This window comes from Bombus pascuorum, chromosome 7 (genome assembly GCF_905332965.1).
Source record: "Bombus pascuorum chromosome 7, iyBomPasc1.1, whole genome shotgun sequence".
In the NCBI taxonomy this organism is placed as follows: Eukaryota; Metazoa; Arthropoda; class Insecta; order Hymenoptera; family Apidae; genus Bombus; species Bombus pascuorum.
In genome coordinates, this window is record NC_083494.1 from 13,826,212 (window position 1) to 13,847,308 (window position 21,097).

The 21,097-nt window shown below is 38.2% G+C and overlaps 2 protein-coding genes across 2 annotated transcripts in view; one reads left to right on the forward strand and one right to left on the reverse strand.

Annotated features, from left to right (window-relative positions):
- The window catches only part of LOC132908856 (PRL-1 phosphatase), an 87,326-nt gene that overhangs the window by 52,741 nt on the left and 13,488 nt on the right, over window positions 1–21,097 (reverse strand). The window lies entirely within an intron of this gene.
- LOC132909115 (uncharacterized) lies at window positions 18,306–19,352 on the forward strand. Its single transcript, XM_060963705.1, has 2 exons — window positions 18,306–19,070; window positions 19,150–19,352. The coding sequence occupies exons 1-2, from the start codon at window positions 18,590–18,592 to the stop codon at window positions 19,350–19,352; spliced, it is 684 nt and encodes a 227-aa protein (XP_060819688.1). The 5' UTR covers window positions 18,306–18,589.

A 21,097-nucleotide genomic window follows, 5' to 3' on the forward strand; every position in this document is an offset into this window, starting at 1 on the left:
AGCCTTAGCTACAAGTAGTTAAATACCATTAGCAAGCGTTTAAAACACGGTAAAGCTGGCAACAGAAGAGCCAAGTGTTAAAATAGCAGCTGCACCATCTTTACATAAGGTTATGCATGTACCATTAGCATTAGTTTCAGCACTTAACCCCATAATGCCGGTGTATAGCAAGCAGCGCATTATCAGATCTTAAGCGTTCCAAGATTCATTGCTGCGGGCCATAATTCAACGTATAAACCGCTAAAAACGATGGCTTTTCGCGCGGAACCTCTGGCCAGATTCACCTTCTTATAATAGATATCCCATCAAAAATTCTATCAGAAATAGAGGCAATCTATCAAAAATGTCTTAAATCCAGGCTGACGATTTCTTGAAATCCTGCTTCTATACAATATCTACAGGCCATAGTTTGAGTGTTTACTCAAGCTATCGCGCACAATATTTTTCCCTTAATCCAAACGATGTTATAACGATACATTAGACAGTCTTATCTCTGACACTCGAAATTACCAATTGACAGAGTCACATTTTTCTGAAATTCGTCGAGATATGCTATTTCCAGCTACGTACGAGATCAACTTTTTCAGACGAAGATATTCCTTACGACGATCGCTTATGATGCTTTCGCATGTGACAGTTTTCGACGAGAATGAAAACATAGTCTGTTCTTCTCCTTTCAGATTCCTCAATTTGAGTATCAAACGTTTAACGACCCCAAATTTTTTAATTGCTGTATATTATATTACATACATGTTGCTTTTATATACGTGTGTTGCTTTTATTTGGAAACATTTAAATACGTCGGAGACGACGCTAAAAGATGTTCGAAAAGAACGTACGATTTCGAGGTGGACATATCGCGCCATGTATTTAGAGCTTGAAAAACCTTGTGAGGGTCAGGGTTATGTTTTTAAACGGCAAGCGTACTTTTTTATTTTCTATGTATTCTTAGAAAGTGTAGTAGACATCAAGACATTTTTCAAGCACTCGTTACTTGCATCTTTCGCACGATCCGCTATCGAGATACGAAATGTCAATTTTCGTCCAATTTTTCGACGAGCGCACTAAAAATTTTTTGCCAAAAATTTCAAATGCACGCACGAGACGATAACGTCGCAGACACTGAAATAAGCGAAACAGGAATTCTTAACCGGTTAGCTGTTGCGACCTCGTTGAAAGCTTTGAGAAGCGTGCACCGTAAAACGTGTCGCGAAAAGTACGCGGTGACGAGTATACTCGTCGGACAGAGAGTATGCGTGGCTGTTATAATACGAGATTTTATTTTGTAATTTTATTACCGATTAGTCACGACAGAAAATATTGCCATCTCTTCGCGACGAGTATACTCGTCGTGCGTAAAAAGTAGCTAGAATTGACTGTTTAAATTGCAATTTTAATGAAAACTAAATTAAATACGTAAATCTTAGGATGTTTTGAATATTCGAAGGCGAAGGGGGGAGATAAAACGAAGGAATAAAAAAATAAACTGTATACAGTGTGAACGCAAAGTAGTTGCTTTTTCCTCTCCAACACATTTTACGTACACGCTTTTCAAAGAGCTCGCAACAGTAGCTAAACTGGTTAAGTACGTCCGGATGAAACTGACGCGCTGTACATTCCAGTCTCTGTTATTATCTTCAAATTTCAAAGAACGAACCTTATGAAAAATGCGAAAAGACAAAGCTTCGAATATCAATTACGCGGCGTCGCTTTCAGCCCTTTTGAAAGGAACGTCGTGTCGCAGTCACCATTTCGCGGATTAACGAAACGCACGTACCAGCTACGAGATAATTGTTTTGCAGCGTGTTGTATAGCGAAGAGGAGAATCAACCCTCCCTAAATTCGAGCGGTAACAGCATTAGCGTCCCGTGACTAGCACCCCCCTTCCAATCGAACCCGACGCGAACCCCACAGACAGTGGCGATCGTTAAGCAAGGTCAGTGACATCGGTCGTCCAACCCGTCTACCGTCGAATATCTTTTTCATCCAGCTATACACGACGATCTTGACGCGTCCTGCCTAGAACGCTACATTTGTCTGGCTATGTATGTAGATAAAAAAAGAAGAGAAAAGCGGTAAAAGCAAGAAAATTATATTCTGTCTATATTTTCTTTTCTTCTCTCTCTCTGTCTCTTTCTTTTTTCTTTCTGTTTACGAATTCTTTGCTTCGGTTGATGACAAAAATAGACGAGTTAATTTGTTATTAGAACGATTGATATTTACAGCTTTATCTGTACGCGTATTATTTACGATAGTCGATAAAGTATAAAAGAATGAGTTAGGGTGATTAAACATGGAGGAACGATCGATCTAATTAACTTTTCTTTATATTCTTCTCTTCGTTAATTTTTAAATACAGGAAGAAGTTTCTGAATAAGCAACGACCTAACGAACGGAAAAATTCTTAATAGAATTTCAAAATATTGCTAATATGTTTTACGATAAGTTAAGAGGACGATAACAAATTTCAGTTCGTGGTCGTATGTTTAAAATTCTTTGATAAGAAACGTTTCCGACGATTTTTCCCTTAATATATTAATTGTTCACAAGAGCGAGTGGAAATTCCAACATTAAAACAATGCAATTATTGCGTTTCTCATAAATTTACCTGTACTTCTAAAATTTGCAGCAAGGTATCGTACAGAGGTGTCAAGTAAAAGCGCATACACAGGTGCACGCGCTAATTATCGTTACCTGAAGCAACGCGCAAGTCTATCAGCGATTGAACAGTAAAAAACAAAAGATATTTCTGCATGTCCGTCCTAAGATACGCCGATTAGTATCCATAATCGATGAAAGTGATCGCTTACCTGAAATCAGAAAATAGTTTCATTAAAAATATGATCTGAGAACCGTGAAATTTTCATTGTATCGTTACTTTTATTATTTTAATATTTATTTCCCTACCACGCTCATTCCACTAACGTGTTTTTTACGTTCAACGTTACATCGCCTTCCCAACAAAATATTAAGTCGTCCGAAAAGTTTCTTTCGTTTCATAAGGAAATAATGGATGCACATTTTTCCTTTTACATTATTTTATCGAATTACGTACGATCTATTTTCTCCTACCAAGATAAAGGTCGCAACGTTTGACAAATTAGGTTTCGTGTTTGTATAAAGATGCATCGTTGTAAAGGACGTGTCTGTGAAAGAAAAACACCTTTCGGACAACCTAATACCTGCGACCTGTGCGCGCTAAATTACAGAGCAACCGTAGAACCACGCTCTGTTGTTGATTCAACTTCGACGAAAACGCACTGTACACTCTTATTCGAGCTTCCCATAGCAATTAACGAAATTGAGAAAAAGCAGAGTCGATCAATTTGACTTGCGACATGCTCGTACGTAAACCTTCCACGTCTGCGAACTAATTTCTCCGCTGAAGAAAATTTCTCGCTCCAACGACCGATAATAACACCATCGTGAAAGTATCAGTGAACGAGTTTTCAAAAATAACTACCAATATGCCCATACGTGGTAAACCCAGCCGCTGTACCATCGGCTCTCTATGTTTTTGCTGTCTTTCGATCTTCTTTCGATGCAGCGGGATCCGCACGAATCGTCAGATGGAAACTATCGAACGTGTCTTGCAGGCACAATTGCGAACCGGTGCAAACTTCATAACCGCCCATTTAATGGTCGTACATTGGTCGATTCATAAACTACAAATACGAGACATCGTATCGGCATTAAAAGTGACGCTGTTAAACGAGACGGACCGGTTAAAAATACGAAACCAGTTCGACAGGTTTTCGAAACCGCGATCGTGGCGAATTTCACACTGGCCCGACAAAACGTTTCGTCCAGAACGCGAAACGTTATCGATCGGTTTAGGAAACGAGCAGCGGCGTTAATTAACAAATTAGCAAAGCCGACGGTGTTAAGGATGCGTGCCGGACGATCTAGGACAAGCCGCCAGAGGATAACGCGGTTCCTCGGCATCGTGGCGTTTAAATTCTCAGACCTAAGATTCAGAGGATTTTCTCGCAACATCGTCGCAACGACAATGGTTTTTCGCTGTAACACGAACGCGAGACAGTCGAGATGAAAAAAGAAAAAAAGCTCGTTCTTAGAGGTAAATTTCAAGAAGAGAAACCGTCCGGAAGAAATCGTATCGATCTTCTACACGGGTCTCTGTGATTATCTCTAATTCGTGTTTACCAAACGATTTCGCGAAGAACACAAAAATAGAAAGATTACTTTTCCATTCTGACCCATGGAATTCGTACGGATTTTCCCCCTTGCAGAAATTTCACAACTGCGCGTATCATTAGGACTTTTTCAACTCGCAATCACGTACGAGATACGCTTACAGATCCGTTTCAAAGTTTGACGATATAGGCGCGATAATCGAGTCTCGTTACGGCGCTAATGGAACTTGTAAATCTTTCGTACAACACGGATAACACGTCGATGACGGATTTCTATGATACGAACGTTCGGATAACGTGTTCAGCTAATTCAACTGCATCAGCGTTTCGCGACAAACTTATTGTCATATCGTACAATGTAGGTATTGGATTGGCAACTAAGTGATTGCGGATTTTGTCGATACCGCTTAATGGGAAAATCAGCAATCACTTAGTTGCCAAGCAAATACTTCGTAGTACAAACCTTGGCGCCCTTCCGCTTATTTTTATTCTCCTATTTTTATTTCTTCCCTTTTTTCATTTGGTTTATTTTCGGAATAAATTACCGATTGTGTTTCCTTTTAATATCGGTGGCGCTCGAACGTCGAACAACGTGATGTCTACACGTGTATCGATCAAGTTAATTATAAACCGCGGCCTTTTAACATCCGTTATTTTCGTGTAATTGCGGCGCAGCATCGTGGCCGATCCGATCGAGCAGAAACATTGAATTAATTTTGTTGCGTTCGAGGTTATTCGCGGATCACGCTCCGTCTCGTGAAAGTAAGTGCACGCCGATCGGGTTGTGTAAGACGAACCGCGACTCTGTGGTTATCGATCGATTCTAAAAATTGTAACACGTGTTGTAATTAGCGACAACTGACAAACTTTCTTCCTTTCCCATGGCTTTCCCGTGCGTGCGTGCGTATGTGAATGAGTGACTTTTTTAGGTGGTTAAGCGAAGAAAGAAGCGTCGAAGCGTGCAATGAAACTTGATGGCAAAATTAATGTTCGGGATACTGCGTTCTTGTTTCGAAAGTGATACAACCCGGAACGTGTAAATATATATTTATGTAACATGTATCTTTCAACATAATATATAACGCGTTGCTTCGCCGATTAAAGTCGGTAAGAAGAGTAATTAAATGGTTCATAAAGCAAAACTGAGCCTCCGTTTGTTCGCATAGTGGATCGTCTAAGCTCGTGCAATTTTTCTTAGGTTTTTGTATTTTAAAAAATCCCCCCAAATTTCTGCTCTTCCAAGAATCGTCTGAAATCATCAGAATCAATCTAGAACATTATCCAATAGATTTTATCGCTACGCGTTACCTTAATCCTCTTTTTATGCGAAGCAAAATGAAAAATTAGATAAAATTGCTGGTCGAAAACGTCTCAGTACGGAGTGTTAAGTACGATGCTCCTATTTATAATTCAGAATTTTAAAGAATGTTAAAGCACTTTTCCATAAAAATGCTGAGAAGAAAAGAAAGGAAAAGGACGGTAAAACAGAATTTTTCGAGTCACGTCGCTTTTGTTTTGTAACTTTATTTCGATCGCGCTTCGTGAAAGGCAGACGTGACGGTAATTTTCAAGTTTGCGCGTGCCATCATTTTGAATCGATCAAGCATGTAACTGCATCAAAATTTATCTATGCGCACCGAGGGAACACACGATGTCCGCATCTTCCTGTGTTCCTCGTCTCGTCGGAGAAGTTGCCGCCAAGGGAGTCGTGTAATTATCCCTTTCACGTAAATATGAATGGTCATTCCAGCGGCTAATTGTATGGGTTCGTCAGGAATCCTTATCGATGAATTCGCCGATAACACCGTCTTACACAACAAGTTGCAAACCGATAGTGTTAATGAATTTATAAGTTGGGAACCGCGGCTATACAACTTCGTAAATAGCGAACACAGCGTCGTACTCAAACCTAATTAACCAGTTAACTGCGTTCGACGTGTATACTCGTCGTTGTTTGATTTTTACCTGCGCACCTCGTAAGGGACTTTTAAATTAAATTGCGCGGTTAACAGGTTAAACGTCGAATGCCGCACGTTGGATTTTATTCTATCGGATCGATTTTCTAGTTATCATCGGCGATCAAATTGATAAGCAATTTATTCGCTTATATAATTGGAAAGAATGTCTGGAAACGGTGGCAACTTACGCGAAACGTCATCGAACGGCCATTTCGAGAAAGGGAGGATAACGATTGTGCAACGTGGATAATTATCATGGACGTGGTAATTCTTGCTAATTACATCGATAGAACGCAAAACGCGCGATAGTAATGCGCGACAGATGCTGGCGGAAACGACCTCCCATGATAATTTAAACGATTCCACGTTACATCACGCGTTATTGCTTCGAACCTATAAACAGCTGTTCAAGTATCCGATTGCTATATGATAACAATGAAGAACATTTTACTCTTCTTAGTAAATTAACGACGAATCGATAATTAAAAGCTACGTTTATCATTTTCTTGTAGAATCCACTCGAACAACTTGAATTAAATTTAAATCGATCGTCGGTAGATTATATATAACATATAATACACGTATAGCTTATATGGAATATATATATATATCGTATGTTATATATAATAATAATAATAAAGGTATTTAAAGCGAGTGTCTCAAGTATCGTTTCTTTTGAATTCTACGAGACGAACAAGCGTTGTGAATATTTTTGCGCAGTAATATATCCGTTGCATGCGGCTCGATTATACTGCAGATGTTCCCACCGTTGCTAGGCTAATTATGCATCATTAATGGATTAATTACTTTGACTAATTATTCGCGTAAAACAGCGCAATTTTTTATTGACGTATCGAGAAGAACATTCACGTTCAGGAGATATTACGTCCTTCAAACAAATCTAAATTAACATAATTTTTTATATTTTTTAAGCTCTTCAAGGGCGATATTTGTTAAAGTTTCAGAGACACGATTTATAATTACTCGTTTAATTACATTTCATTTATTTCGAATGGATATCGATGTCGGTAATAATATTCAACGTTATCGTCCTATCTTTGTATCTTTCTACGTAACAAAGGAAAAACAAAGTATGTTTCTGTATATTTAATGGCTGCATCGGCCAAGAGATTAAAAACAAGATCTCTTGGTAGAAAAATAGAATACATTCAGATATTATCTTTGAATTTATAACAAATTACACGGTATACGTAATTATCCTCTTTAGTTTCGTTGAGCGCAATTTACATTTGCGATACGATATACTGGAATCCCCGTATTATATCAAACTTCTGATGTATTCAAACTTAAAACCAAGTAACTACAAAAGTCCCATAGAAGGAATCAAATAATTAGTGCAACGCAGAAGCTTCATACATAGGCAAATTCGTCGCTACGTCGCACTGGGCGAGCAAGTATTCGAAAACTTTCACTCAATCCGAATTTCAGATATGTCGAAACGTTTCAAATCCCGAGAGGATCTCGCGTTACGATGAGAAAACGTTTTTATCTCGTGGTACCCCATCGAGCATATTATTTTCCCAGAATTTGACCCTTTTGCCTTCGATCGTCAAACGGAATTCAAAGAAAAAAAAAAAAAAAAAAGAGAAGAGAAGAGAAAGGTAGAGAGAAAAAAGGAAACGGGAGAATAGAAAGAAAAGGGGAAAAAGAAAGGAAAATGGGAACGAACCGAGGGAAAGGATGACGAAAAAGAAGAACAAAAAGGATCGGGGGAAAAAGGAACGAAAGAACAACGATGGTCGCCAGCGCACGCACGGCACCCTATTTTTTGCCGACATCGTCTGGATCGAAGAAGCCATCTGAGCAAGGGTCAGAAAACCTCTGGTCACTGACCTTAATTTTCGTCTCGTCTCGTCTCGTCTCGTCTCGATGAAATCTCAGTCGGTAAGGTCACGATCAAGAACCTTCTCCTCTTGCACGATTCGACCGATTTTATTCATGAAATTTCGCAAATCGTCAGAGTATTTCGTTTCTCGCCTATGCCTGTCGAATAAGTTTTTGCGAAGACCGCGATAAATAATAACGAGCAGACTGTATCATATTCGATGAACGAGGAAGACAGAGGCGAACATCTTTTCTAGCTAATGGCGAGATCGAAATATCGTGGACCGTCAGCGAAACAAGAAACTTTATAGAAAATAAATCGAATTTTGATATTTACGAACTCTGAAATTTCTGAATTTTCCGGGCATTTCTTTATATTTCTTCTTACGCTCTTCATATTTTTTTTTTTTTTTTTTTTTCTTTCAATACCCAAACGAAGACAGCATTTATTCTAACGTCTCGTCGTTTGATATAAATATAGAAAAGAAACTAGATGGAAAAGTTTTCGAACAGCTCGGTGATTCGTGACTTGTTGGATTTTTATCGGTAGTCGAATCAAAGGGTTTGTCGGCTTTATCGCCGATGAAAACAAAGCTGTTTGTATCCGTGAAACATCATCCACGCGGTCTGGTTGTGTCTGGCCGTAAGAAAAGCAACCGAGGGTGGCCTACTGAACAAGTCTGTTTATCGAGTTGATTGAATCATGGCAACGTTCTATGATACTGTTGGCGACGCGAGTTTCAAGAGTTCTTCGAACGTGTATATATATATATAGCAAGCTACGTGAATCAACGAGGTCGTAAAACTGTTCGTGGTTGTACGATATACATGTACATCGGATCTGAAACCAATTTTTATGGAATAACGTAAAACCTTGCTATGCAGTGGCAGACGAAAATATCTGAACGTTTGTAAAATCCTTTCGTGAATATATTACGCCCGCTATGTGAAATATTATTTAATACCGTTATTTATTATTTCTTTGTCAAAGTATTTCTACAGCTTTGAATTTTGTCGGATTTAAACAATTAACCTAACGTAGATATTTGCGAGACGCAACCCAAAGCCATCGGTAATCGTTGGAGCGAGGATTTTCATGGGTTTACGGGTAATTCGCATTAACCTTGCTAAGCTCGGTGGAACGACTGATTTCAAAACTTAATTTCAAATTGTCCCTTCATTCTTATTTCTTTCGTTCGTCCAACTTTCTGTAAATTCTTATATCGTCTGATTAACCAATTTCTGAATTTTCGTTATAATATAAAAATTTACATAAAGTTAGATGATCGAAAGAAATAAGAACGAAGGGACGATTTTAAATTAAATTTTGAAACCGGCCGTTTAACCGGGTTGGGTAAGGTCAGGGTTAAGGGCGGAAAAATCCATACCAAGAGAGAGTGCACACAATATAGAAGAGCCGTGGAACAACCAAAGTGGACTACTCGTCATAATTCCTAGCAAGCGAAGCAAATTGCTAAGTAAGCTCCATTTCTTTCTAGTTCTTTTCATAAAAATACGAAATTGCATATGGTCGATGCAATTGCTCTCCGTAAAAATATGAAATTGCCTGCAAGCGTATGTAATCTTCGACACCTGACCGATTTTATCTCGTTACGTTTCTTCGCCTGTACGTTCCACGTGTTCTATACGTTGGTATATTTCTGTAAGTACTTCGAATAGGGCACGATGTAACATAAATCGATTCCACGAGTCCATAGATTCGCTTGGTAGCTTATGCAGATCGCTTTACAGGCGCACTCACGTTGCGCTTCGCTGCACCACGAGGAGCACTGACCCTCTTGTCAGATTGTGGCCACGGAAAGAAAACTATGTACACACGTATCTTCCACGTGCAGCTGAGACGCAGATTTCATTTTATCTTCTTTCCTTTCTCTTTCTTTCCTTTTCCTTTTTTTTTTTTTTTTTTTTTTTTTTTTGGATCGATGGTATTATTAGTAGACTTTGTACTTTCATGCAGTAATTCGAGAACCGTACGAGCGGATTACGTACAGCAGATGGTTACTTTCCTCGAGATTATGGTATTTACGTTCGAATAAAGGAAAAGGAAACTACCTTTCAGGTTCTGTTGTTATATTGTGTTATATATATATTAAAGAAGCGAACAAAGTATTAAAATAATTAATTCTATTTTCCCATAATGAGTTTAACGGTTTCACATATTGTTTATGGAAAAGATCCAATTAAAAGTATATATTAAAAGTATACAAAAATATAGATAAAATTAAAACTGTTAAAGATGACTCGTCGAAAATTCTATCAACGAATTTCGTGTCATAGAGAATTTCTTTTGAGTTTCAAAATTAAATTTCTTTCGCTTTACATCGTCTCGTTAAACGAATAATAGGCGAGGCTACGGCTTAAGTACCGTTCACATTTGTTTATTAAATCTATCCCTCGGTCAACAATTGTACAACATACTTAGGACGATACGCGATAATCCTAAGAAACTGCCATAAACTTGGTATTGTCGCTTTACACTGTAATTGCTACGAGACATTCTTCAGGTTAAGAAATCTCTTAGGGCTATTGTTTATTCAGGTGCAGTTGTGAAAGGATTTTACCCAGAAAGTGAAAGGTTTTACCCATTTTCGACGGCCCTTTCGTCATCCTTTCGAGCAAAGTATATTTCAACTCGCTAATCACTTTCTGTCTTAACCTGTTCTCTCTAAACATGTATATTAAATTACTAATTATAATTATCTTAACCGAAATACGGGGTGGGGTGGCGTCGATCGTCGTATCGTAACGAGAATTTACGATTCTCGTCTCGAATACGCGTTTCACTAACTTTTAATTTCAAGAAGGCTGCAAAAATTACAGCAAGCGATAAACTAGCAAATAAAGACAAAACACTTGTCAGAGAGAAATAATCGTCGAATGGTAAATAAACAACAACGTGGTATGCAAAGCGACCGAATAAATTAAAAAAAAAAAAAGGAATTACGATTCTCTAAAACTAGAATCTCCTCGAATTTTTCTTAAATCTCGCAGCGAACATTCCGAGTCGATAAAATCACATCGGTATTTTCCCAACGAACAATCTGAAAGCTGTAAATTCTATTTATTTCGCAAAGATACGATATTATTCTTCGGACGAAGGGAATCGCGTGTTCCAATTTTTCACCGACGATTACCACGTAGACGTGTCACTAGCAACAGAGACGATAAAGTATCCTGAAATGGAAACTAATTAGAGCGTCGCGAAACAGCAACGAGTTTCTTTGGTGGAACAGGTCCGGAAGGAATAAAAAGGAGAAACGGAGAAATACGCGATGCATAGAGGACACGTAACACTGTTAACTTTATAGCACAGCGGCGCCAGGCTTCGAACGTCAAGGCCGATTAAAGTCTCGGCAATTCCAAGTATATAATTTCAAAGAAATTCCACGTGCCAGGTTGTTTATTAACCGACTCGTTCACTCGTCCGTCAACGGTGAGTTGCTTTTTGGCTATGACGAGCATAATGTTCGTCTGAATATTTTTCACTCGCTGTCCTGTCCATCCTCAGGCTGTCGTACGCGAAACGATCGATTTGACAGATGCGTGATATTTTTCAACATATAATACAGGCGACTGAAAGTGCTTTTATCGCAAATACCGTGCATATATCAGGTAGAAAATAATCGCGTAAGCTCGTAAAATCCTTCACAATTGTTTCTGTGTTCTGAAAGGTGCTAACTAACGGCGTCGTTAACATGTTAAAATTAAATGGGTATATTTAATTAGAAATAGACGCCTAGTGGACAAACTTCGCGAACGCGTAAAATCGTTAAAAATTTAACGAGCGACTGAAAGTATTGTTAAGTAACACCCGTTAGATAGAAAACGATCGACTTCACGAACGCCTAAAGTTATTTAAAATTCAGTGACTAAACGTGGTCGTGCCAAACTTAATTAACTAGAAATAGCGTATTTAAATATTTCAAAGGTCTGTACCTGCAGCGTTAATAAATTAAGTGACTCACCCTATGCATTGGCATCCGAATTGAAAGCAAACACAATATTGTACAGGATAAATCACGCGACTAGGACGAGCTGTAGCTCCGATTTCCTCGACGATAGAGAAAAACCGAATGCTTCGATAAAATCTATGTTTGTAGGTATTTATCTTTTTCTATTGGGTTGGCAACTAAGTGATTACAGATCTTGTTAATATCATCTAATGACAAAATCCGCGATCACTTAGTTGCCAAGCCAATATATACGCGTTCGGCGAAAACAACCGATACAGCCAAAAGGCTCGTATGCGTGACATTTTATTTATCCTGCGGAGAATCTGTGCATGTATATACGTCTAGAATTTAACATCTATGAAGGAAAAGCGTGTCGACGCAGAAGCGTGCGCTGGCAATTTTAAATGGCAGCAGCGCGGGCCCTATTGTACGACTTGGACTTTGAACCGTCCCGACCGCAAAGGGTTTCCTTTCTTTTTCTTTGGAAGAATTTGACAATCAACTCTCATTAAGAATTATAAGTAAATTATTCTGGCGTGGTATTAAATCGTTATTTAATTTACTACTTTTCTAAATAGAAGTCGATAATTTTTTCATCAACCGTACGACGCGTTTTTTTTTTTTTTAAAGAAAAAGTATCGAGATACTGTGGTCAAAAATTGCTTCTTAATTTAAAAAAAAACGTTCGATTCGATGTAACTGTAATTTTGTAAAATTCCGCATATGAGAAAGACGGAAAGATGCGTTTATATTTTCCGTCTCATAAAAGATATAACTTAGAAAAGACGAAGCTGGCACCCCGCTGGGGGTAGCCACCCACATGCTATATTTATTTTTTATTTATATATTTTTTTTCTTCACCAACAAGATATAACACTTTACCAAATGTCCATAAGGACAAATTGTAAAAACCAAAATAAAATAAAACAAAAAATATATATATTTTCCGTCTCTTTCGTACGCTGAACTTGGCGACTACGATTTTTCCCCATTTTCGACGAAACCGAAGCTACAGTCCGTCCCGGTTGTGTGGTTCAGCCGCGTAAACACAAAACAAAACCACGTAACTTTCGATTGGAAAATGAAAAGTACTGTACGAAGGAAAGAATTCGGAATTGAATAGAATTTCGAAACGGAACTACAAAGGAAAGAATGTCTTTTTACACTGCAAGAATCACTCGAAACACGGTGATTAGAGCGATTCAAGGTATCTGAGATAAACAATACGTGATATGTAACGTTATAACAATAATGACGTAAGTATGGTCACGCCTGTATTTCTTTATCGCGACGAAACACGAGACCCAAGATATAACATGTTAAAATTAAATGGTTAGCCACAAATACGTCTGTGGACGCAACGAAGTTGATTGTAATTAGTCTAACGGTATAATTAGGCCAGATCGTAATTGGTAATATCGTGGTCAAACAGAATTAGGTTAGTAGGTACTGTTGTAATTAGCTAGATATTAGTGGCGAAGATCACACGAGTTCCCTCTGTTTATTTAAAACTTTTAGCTTTCCATTTTTTATTGCAATTCGAACAATCGATAGATCGTTGCGCGATGATTAAATCGCGGATATCTCTGCATCCGTGGATAATTCGAATAATTTGTAAAAGAAAAAAAAAATATACAGAAAGATACGGAAAATATTCAAAGTAAATTATTTTCTAAGAATTTACGAGATAAAACAAATGTCTGTTTAAATTCTGTTTCATTAGTCGCGCTCGTAAAAAGCATAAAATTGCATCGACTATAACTCTAGCGTATATCGTGCAATTTTCCAATGCACAATAATGTTTATAAAATTGTATCTTTGTTGTATACACGGAACAAAGCAGAAAAAAATCAAAGATATCGTAGTATCAAGCAGGAAACCTTGCAAGTTGAAGCCTACGGTTTCAAGAACAATTGCGGTAACAACGATAAGAGCAACAGCTACACTGAAACAACTTCAATGGCACCGTCGTCAACTTTGCTTGATTTACCGGCGTTTATTTACCAGAAAAGATCTAGAGAGAGAGAGAGAGAGAGAGAGAGATTAAGTGACACGGTTTTTTACAGAATCTACTAACCCAGAAAAAAAGGTGGACGTCTCTCATACGAACACGAAGCTGAAATGTTTCTCCCTTTTTTTTCTTCCTCGTCTTTTCTTTTTTCACGACAAACTGTACAGTTTCATGAAGAGCTTGGCAAAATGGAAGTGAGCAGTCGGTTGCCTGGGGTGCGGTACGACGACGCGATGTGTGTCTTTGCAGAGGGTGTACTCGAGAAAGAAACAGCCGTCGAGTGACACTTAAAAGGGTTATGCGCGAAGAAAATTTTTTTTTTTCGTTGCTAGAAGACGTCAGCACGTGAGGAAACGAGACTTCCAGTTCTACGTAGGATTTGCGAATCGGCGACTCGAAACCTCGAAGGTTTCCAGCGATTTTGAAAATTTCACAGCGTGAAATATTATGTATAACTGGTTAAAATGAAGATTATCGTATCCGTGGCGTGGTGCAACAAGCACCTATCGATGTCTGCGTTCGCAAGGTTGAGATACTAGCACTTAAAGATACGTTAGTTGACTCACGTTCGAATAATTTCTGACGCAGAAACTTCTGCCGTCTCGAATTTCTTTTTCAATACGAAAAAAAAGAGAGAATCACAGCTTGCGCAGTCTGTGTGTTTTACATCGACTTTGGTATATTTCGCGGGAAGTTTATCTTGTGAAAATTTCCACACTGACGTACACAGATGCCATTTCATAGTCGTTTCTAGATAGAACTGGAAATCGTCGTTTCTAACATAGAATCTACAACTATGTTTGCGAGTCGGTTTTGCAAAAATATGTTATTGGCATTTCTATACTAATTATTACCCTTGACACATATTACTGTACACGGATTGCGTCATAAAATATACTGTTATCATATTTTTGAATATACTGAATATTTAACCGTTTCTGCGTAGGATAAGTTTTCAACGACAGCACAATTACCGCGTTCTTTATTTGCAAATGTTTCGTCGTAATTTCAAGAAACTTTTTACATTCATTCTGCGAATCCTGTCATAGGATAGGGTAATAGGATAAACAAATTAAATAACATAAAATCACGACGTCCTATTGTTCCTTCATTCACCCTCGTAAATTTCACAACGAAAATAATTTCGATATATGTACGTACTCTACGTCTATATAAATAAACGTGGAGAAACGCGCGATAAACATTGAAAATATCGAAGGATATATTCTGGAAAGTTTTTTCAAGAGAGATTTCTACGAGATTAATAACCGCGTTGCATGTATTAAAACGTGAAATTTATGGTACTATATTTAACGTTTCACCCTTTGCTGCAGTCTCGGGCAGCATCGTGAAAGAGTTAATTACATCATTCGTACTACGGTTGCACAACATCGATTTACCGCAAGAAGCTGGACTATGATCGAACGACCTAACCTAACGTTCCACTATTAATCAAACCCGATGCTTCTGTGACCGCGGAGAAACCCCTAGATCCTCGACTAAAATCGATTCTTTCGAGGAAACGAATCAAACTACCCTTCGCTTCTCGTCCATCGAGAAAAACGTCGCGGCTTCGCTGCTGTGTGGTTGGAAGGGACGAGGAGAAAGGAGGAACAGACTGAAATTAAATCATAATGGATCGAATACAGCGGCTAAACACGTTACACGATTCTAACGAAGAACGTCACGAAAAAAACGAGGGAACGTTCCTCTCGAGGATATTCGAAGGGAAAATAGCGCTCGTACGGATGTGCTCGTGCGCGTCCGTTTTTAGACCAACACATAAAAACAACGTTAGAAAAGAAGAGCACGGGGTCGAGTCACGATTAAGTCCGTGGATCCGTCTAGTCGAGATAGTAATTCAACTCTCACACGTGGCACCGGTAAAAAGGAGAACCGTCTAGGGGAGTAATCTTCGTAGACGATACGGAGGGTGGTAGTCGTCGGTGCACGTCAGAAAGACGAGACAAGAGCAGCAGACAGGACCAGAGATAGTCTCGTCGTACGCTCGCGTTACGGTAAACAACACATACGTGCGCGTTTACGTCGCGATATTTTAGCTTCTTTGTTTCTACGATTATTGCTTGCTCGTGCTCTTTCAACGAAATTTCTTGCATAGCTTGGCAAACGACTTTTCTATATCGTAGCAGAATTTATAGGAATCTATCGAATACGATAGTTGACTTACTTTTTCCGCTACCTACGCGACTCTTCGTTCGTGTAACGAGCCATTACACGACGATTCAACGAATCGTCGTAACAATTTTCAATGAATATCGCAGCGAAATTTTACTCAGCTTGAATAAACGTTCGCGAATCGAATCCGCTGTACGCTATCGTAGCGTGTTGCGCTCGTGAATATTGGATTCTATTTTGATCACGCGAAATAAGAATCAGCGCAAATCTTTCTGTTGCTAATTTATCGATCGATTAAAATTGCATTTTGTGAAAGCAGGTAAAAAAACGTGCAGATAGCTGGTTTCGATTGATAGAGCGCATGCACAAGGACGACAGTGTTTTATCGTATGATACGCGATTGTAGCTAATGAGCAATGCGAATGGTGTTCTCGTATTAGCTTAAGCATTATGCGTTAGCCACTCCTTGCTTCCTGTTCCGATCGTTCACCGTTATGTAATGTAATGCAATTTACATAACAGGAAACGGTAAACCAGGGCCTGATCCAGCGAATCGTAGGCATTATTGGACAATGTTATCGGGTAACGAGGTTGATCGATCCGCGACAAGAATTCGCGTAAAGTGCAATGAATGAACTTTACTTACGAAACATCGGGTTTCATCAAAGTATTTAGTTAGATGAATGAATATCGCGGAATATTGGTGACGATCGCGAGTCGATGAAACGCGAGAAACTGCGGCACGCGTCGATCAATTACATGGAAAAGTTAGTCGAAAAGAATTCGATTAAAAGCTTAATCGACATAGAGGTGAAAGTACATTTAAATATTGGAATCGAATGGAAGCGAAAGAGAAACGATGGAATACGTACTCACGAATTTAGGAATAATAGAAACGTTCTAATTTTCTAGCGCCTGTCGGAGCAAAGATGTTTTATTTTACGAAAGTTCTTACCTGATCTTATTCGCTTTGTCCGTCTAATAAGCCTACAAAGCAACGATCGAGCTTTTTTCGCAGTGCAATTATTTCGTAGCAATCGATCAACAGCCTTGACACGCTTCTGCCTCGTTTTATGCTTTACTGGCTTCGCAAGGATTCGGATAAAAAAGCTACTGTACAGTAAAAATTGATAACAAAAGAGGATTAATATAGGAATTTTATTTTCTACGATTTTCTAATAGCGAGGAATTTCTAATTTCGCGAAGACAAGTTGTCGGAAAGAGTTTCGGAATAATTCATAATCCAGAGGAAATAAAGTAGCAAAATAAAAACTTTCGTATTTATACAAGAAAACTGAAATATATATAAAATTCCATTTATCCGATACGACAGGTTAATATGAAAATTTCGCATATATTGAATTTAGAAGGCGCTCTTTCATAAAACACATGAAATACAATGTGTTTTTCACCATTCCAATAATTGTCAATCACTAAACTACGAATCGGATATCGGTAAAGAGCTGAGTTTAAACTCCGCAAATTAAATTCGTTCCAACTATTTTTCTCTTCGCCACTAAAACAAAAACTAGCGACGATCAGAGAGAAACAAGGAAGCAAATAGAAGAAGAGGGAGGAAAAAAGAAAAAGAAAAGAAACACTTCGATCCTACAAGTCGTATCGCGTATCTCTTTGAAGAAAACTTGCAAAAGATCGATTTAACATCTTAGGTACGTACGGTTGAATTTTGTACGGAGCTGTTTCTGTGTACGGCAGAATTTGACACGAATTATGCGTAAAAAATACAGCACTGCAATACGTGACGGATAATGCTGTTCTCCACGCAAGCACATTGAATAACTAAATGATAATTTTTCTTAAAGGCTTGAACTTTAATAATTAATAATACAATTGAGTGTGATATATTTTGAAGCATAGCAAGACACAGACTCAAGACACTTCACAATTGTTACGCTCATAGCGAGCTAGTGCTTTTCAAATTGCTCTTCGTTTTCTATTTTCCAGCGACATTTTCAGGACGAAGATTTTAGAAAATGACAAGGATACGAATCGGCATGTTAAAAAAGCATTTAATAATGATATGATTATTTTAACGAAAAGCAACAATTGACGCTGGCGTATCAAAAAGAAATACTATATATTCTGCCTGTATATATTGTTAACACACAGACTACCGAAGCGCCAAGTTTTAGGACAAAAAATACAACACAAACAAGAATACACAAAAGCTGCGCTCCCCAGCGGCTTAAATCCAAAAACACAAGAATAAAAAAAAAACTCCTTGGCTAACACTCCTTATGCTAATTCATAGTTTAAATGAATTACATTCAATGTATAAAAAAAACTATCTTGGCTAAATAAACACAAACAAAATATTGTTAACACTGTCACAGAACATTGAGAAGGCGAGAAAAGTGTGAAACAAGGAAATGAAAATGAACGTTTAGTTCGACTAGCGACCGCACGAACAAGGGAGGTCCCTCGTGTAACCCTAAAGTACTGGGGGTGGGGGCCCTACTGGGGTATATAAGAGGGCCTCTTCCTGACAGCATGTCAATTCAAAGCATCGTCTCGTCTAGCCACATACATTTGGCAGATCAGAAGTGTCGAACAGTGACCAAGATTTCTCAAGACTCGTTGATCATGGAGATATTGCAACGTACGAACGATCGCTTCCGAGAAGGAGTTCCTGTCCAGGTGATGCGAATGGAATCGATTACCACCATGTGGGTCCGCATCGTTGGATTTCCGAAAATAACTCAAACACTCTATTCGGAGATGACGAATCGTGACATGGAGTACCTGCCGAAGAAGAAAAGTTTGAAAACAGGCATGCTCGTCGCCGTGCTCGCAGAGTTCGGGGGCCGCGCCATTTGGGAAAGAGCTCTCCTTTTGCAACGGACCATGGAAGGCTACATCGTCTTACTAATCGACTGGGGCTTAGAAATCGAGCAACCCCTCGATACGATACGGCTGTTGCCACGAAACTTGGCGCAGATGGCACCGTGGGCTAGAAGAATCGTCCTGCGAGGTATTGTTTTTTTCTTTTTTTTAATTTTATTTTGGTTATTTTACAATTTGTCTTTACAATCTTTTATGAATCCTGCCAGGTGTACGAGAACAACCGGTCCAAGGGAGGCAACATCGAGTAGCCCAATTCAGCATGTTGAGACGGACAGGCACCCTAGTCGACGTCGATCCTTCTCCGGGAGAAGCAATAACAGCAAGGTTGGTGCTGGATGCAGAGCCAGGAGAAATCCAAGGAGATATGGGAGCATTTTGGTTGAAGAAGGGATACCTCGATCCACAATAATCGACACTTGCAAGATGCTTGCTCCTTTTTTCTATGTATAGAATCGTTTTGAATGTATGGTTTTGTATGTATGATTGCGTTATAATATTGTATATACAGTTATATTTTTCTATGTATATCTCTACTGACTTATATATCCCAAGGATATTAATATTAATGAATAAACACTAATTGAAGCTTAAAAACTTGTAAACTTTCTTTTATCCTTCCTTTCCATTCACAACAATCCTACAATATTAAATTTAATTTAAATAAAAAATAAAAAAAAGAAAAAAAGGAGAAAGAAAAAAAGAAAAAAAGAAAAACATATTAAATTTAAGATATCTTTTAATCTAATAATTTTTCGAATCAAATACTTGTATACTCTTCCGTAGAGAATTAAAAACTGCATGGAATCGCGTCTAAAAAAATGTTTCGTACCATTTACAAAAACAAAGACCACCCTCGAGTCTCGGATATGCATCCACCTAGAAAAGATCTGCGACCATGGCCGGATGGCCCTCTCGAAATGGGGCAAGTTCTATCTGAAATACTTTTTCCGAATAACGTACAGTTTGTATTCTACGAGATTATTTATCGTAATTATTTATCGTATATTATTTTATATTTTATATTAGATAATTCTATAAAAAATTATATGCAATTTTTTCATTTCATATTTTGTATATTATAGTGATCCGAGTGTGTTTCGGAATTGTAGCAAATCGTTTTTCGTTTTCTATTTTCTAGCGACATTTTCAGGTTGTAGATTGTAAGATATTGCAAGGATACGGATTGGCATGTTAAAAAGAGTATCTGATAATGGTATATTTATTTTAACGGAAAGCAATAATTGATATCTGACACTGGTGTATCAAAAACAAAGAGTATATATTCTATCTGTAGATATTGTTAACACTGTTATAAAATATTGCGAGGACAAGAAAAGTGTGAAGCAAGACAAATGAAATAGATCAATTAGTTCAAACGGTGAGCGAACGAGTTAGGAGAGTAAGCCATTATAGTGGAGTGTTGTAATATAAAATGACATTCGCGACTAAAGTGGCGCGTCGTACCTAAGATGTTAACGTTGCGGTATACCAACTATTTTTCGATCGTGGATTTTTTCGTCCTTTTTCCCTTCTATCGTTTCTTTTCCTTTTTTTCTTTTTTTTTTTTTTTTGCGAATCGTGAGTTTCGCAGGGAAAGCTAGAAGTCACTGTACAAACGGGGTTGCGAGTGACGCGTACGATCGATCGACATTCACTCGATTGTTTCGCGAGTGTTTTCTAAACGTTCCCTTTGTTCCTCATCTCCGCCCATTGTTCTTTGTTGCCGGTACATAGGCGCTCGTTACGCGCGCGAATAAAACGCGCGCTGTGTTTACTTGCTCGTTCGCGCGTGTTGCGTGTTTTCCCCCCACCGCCCTCGCCCTGCGTATGAAACGAAAATCCGCGAAAGTCTTTTGGGAAAAAAAGAACGAGAAAGACATGGATAGTATAAATTTTGATTAGGCTAGGATTTTGTCGAGATCGAATTCACGTTGAATTGGACGTCGCGATTATACTTTTAATACATTTTAGTATTATATATACTTTAGTATTGGTATGGCTATCGTGTTATTTTAAGCGTACGTTTGCGAAGAATATATTCTTTCGTACAAATAAATTATCGTAGAAACGTTATTGTATAAATAAAAATAAAATGAAAATAAAATAAGAATATAATAACATATATTTAATATAGATGTTTCTCCGGTTGAAGAA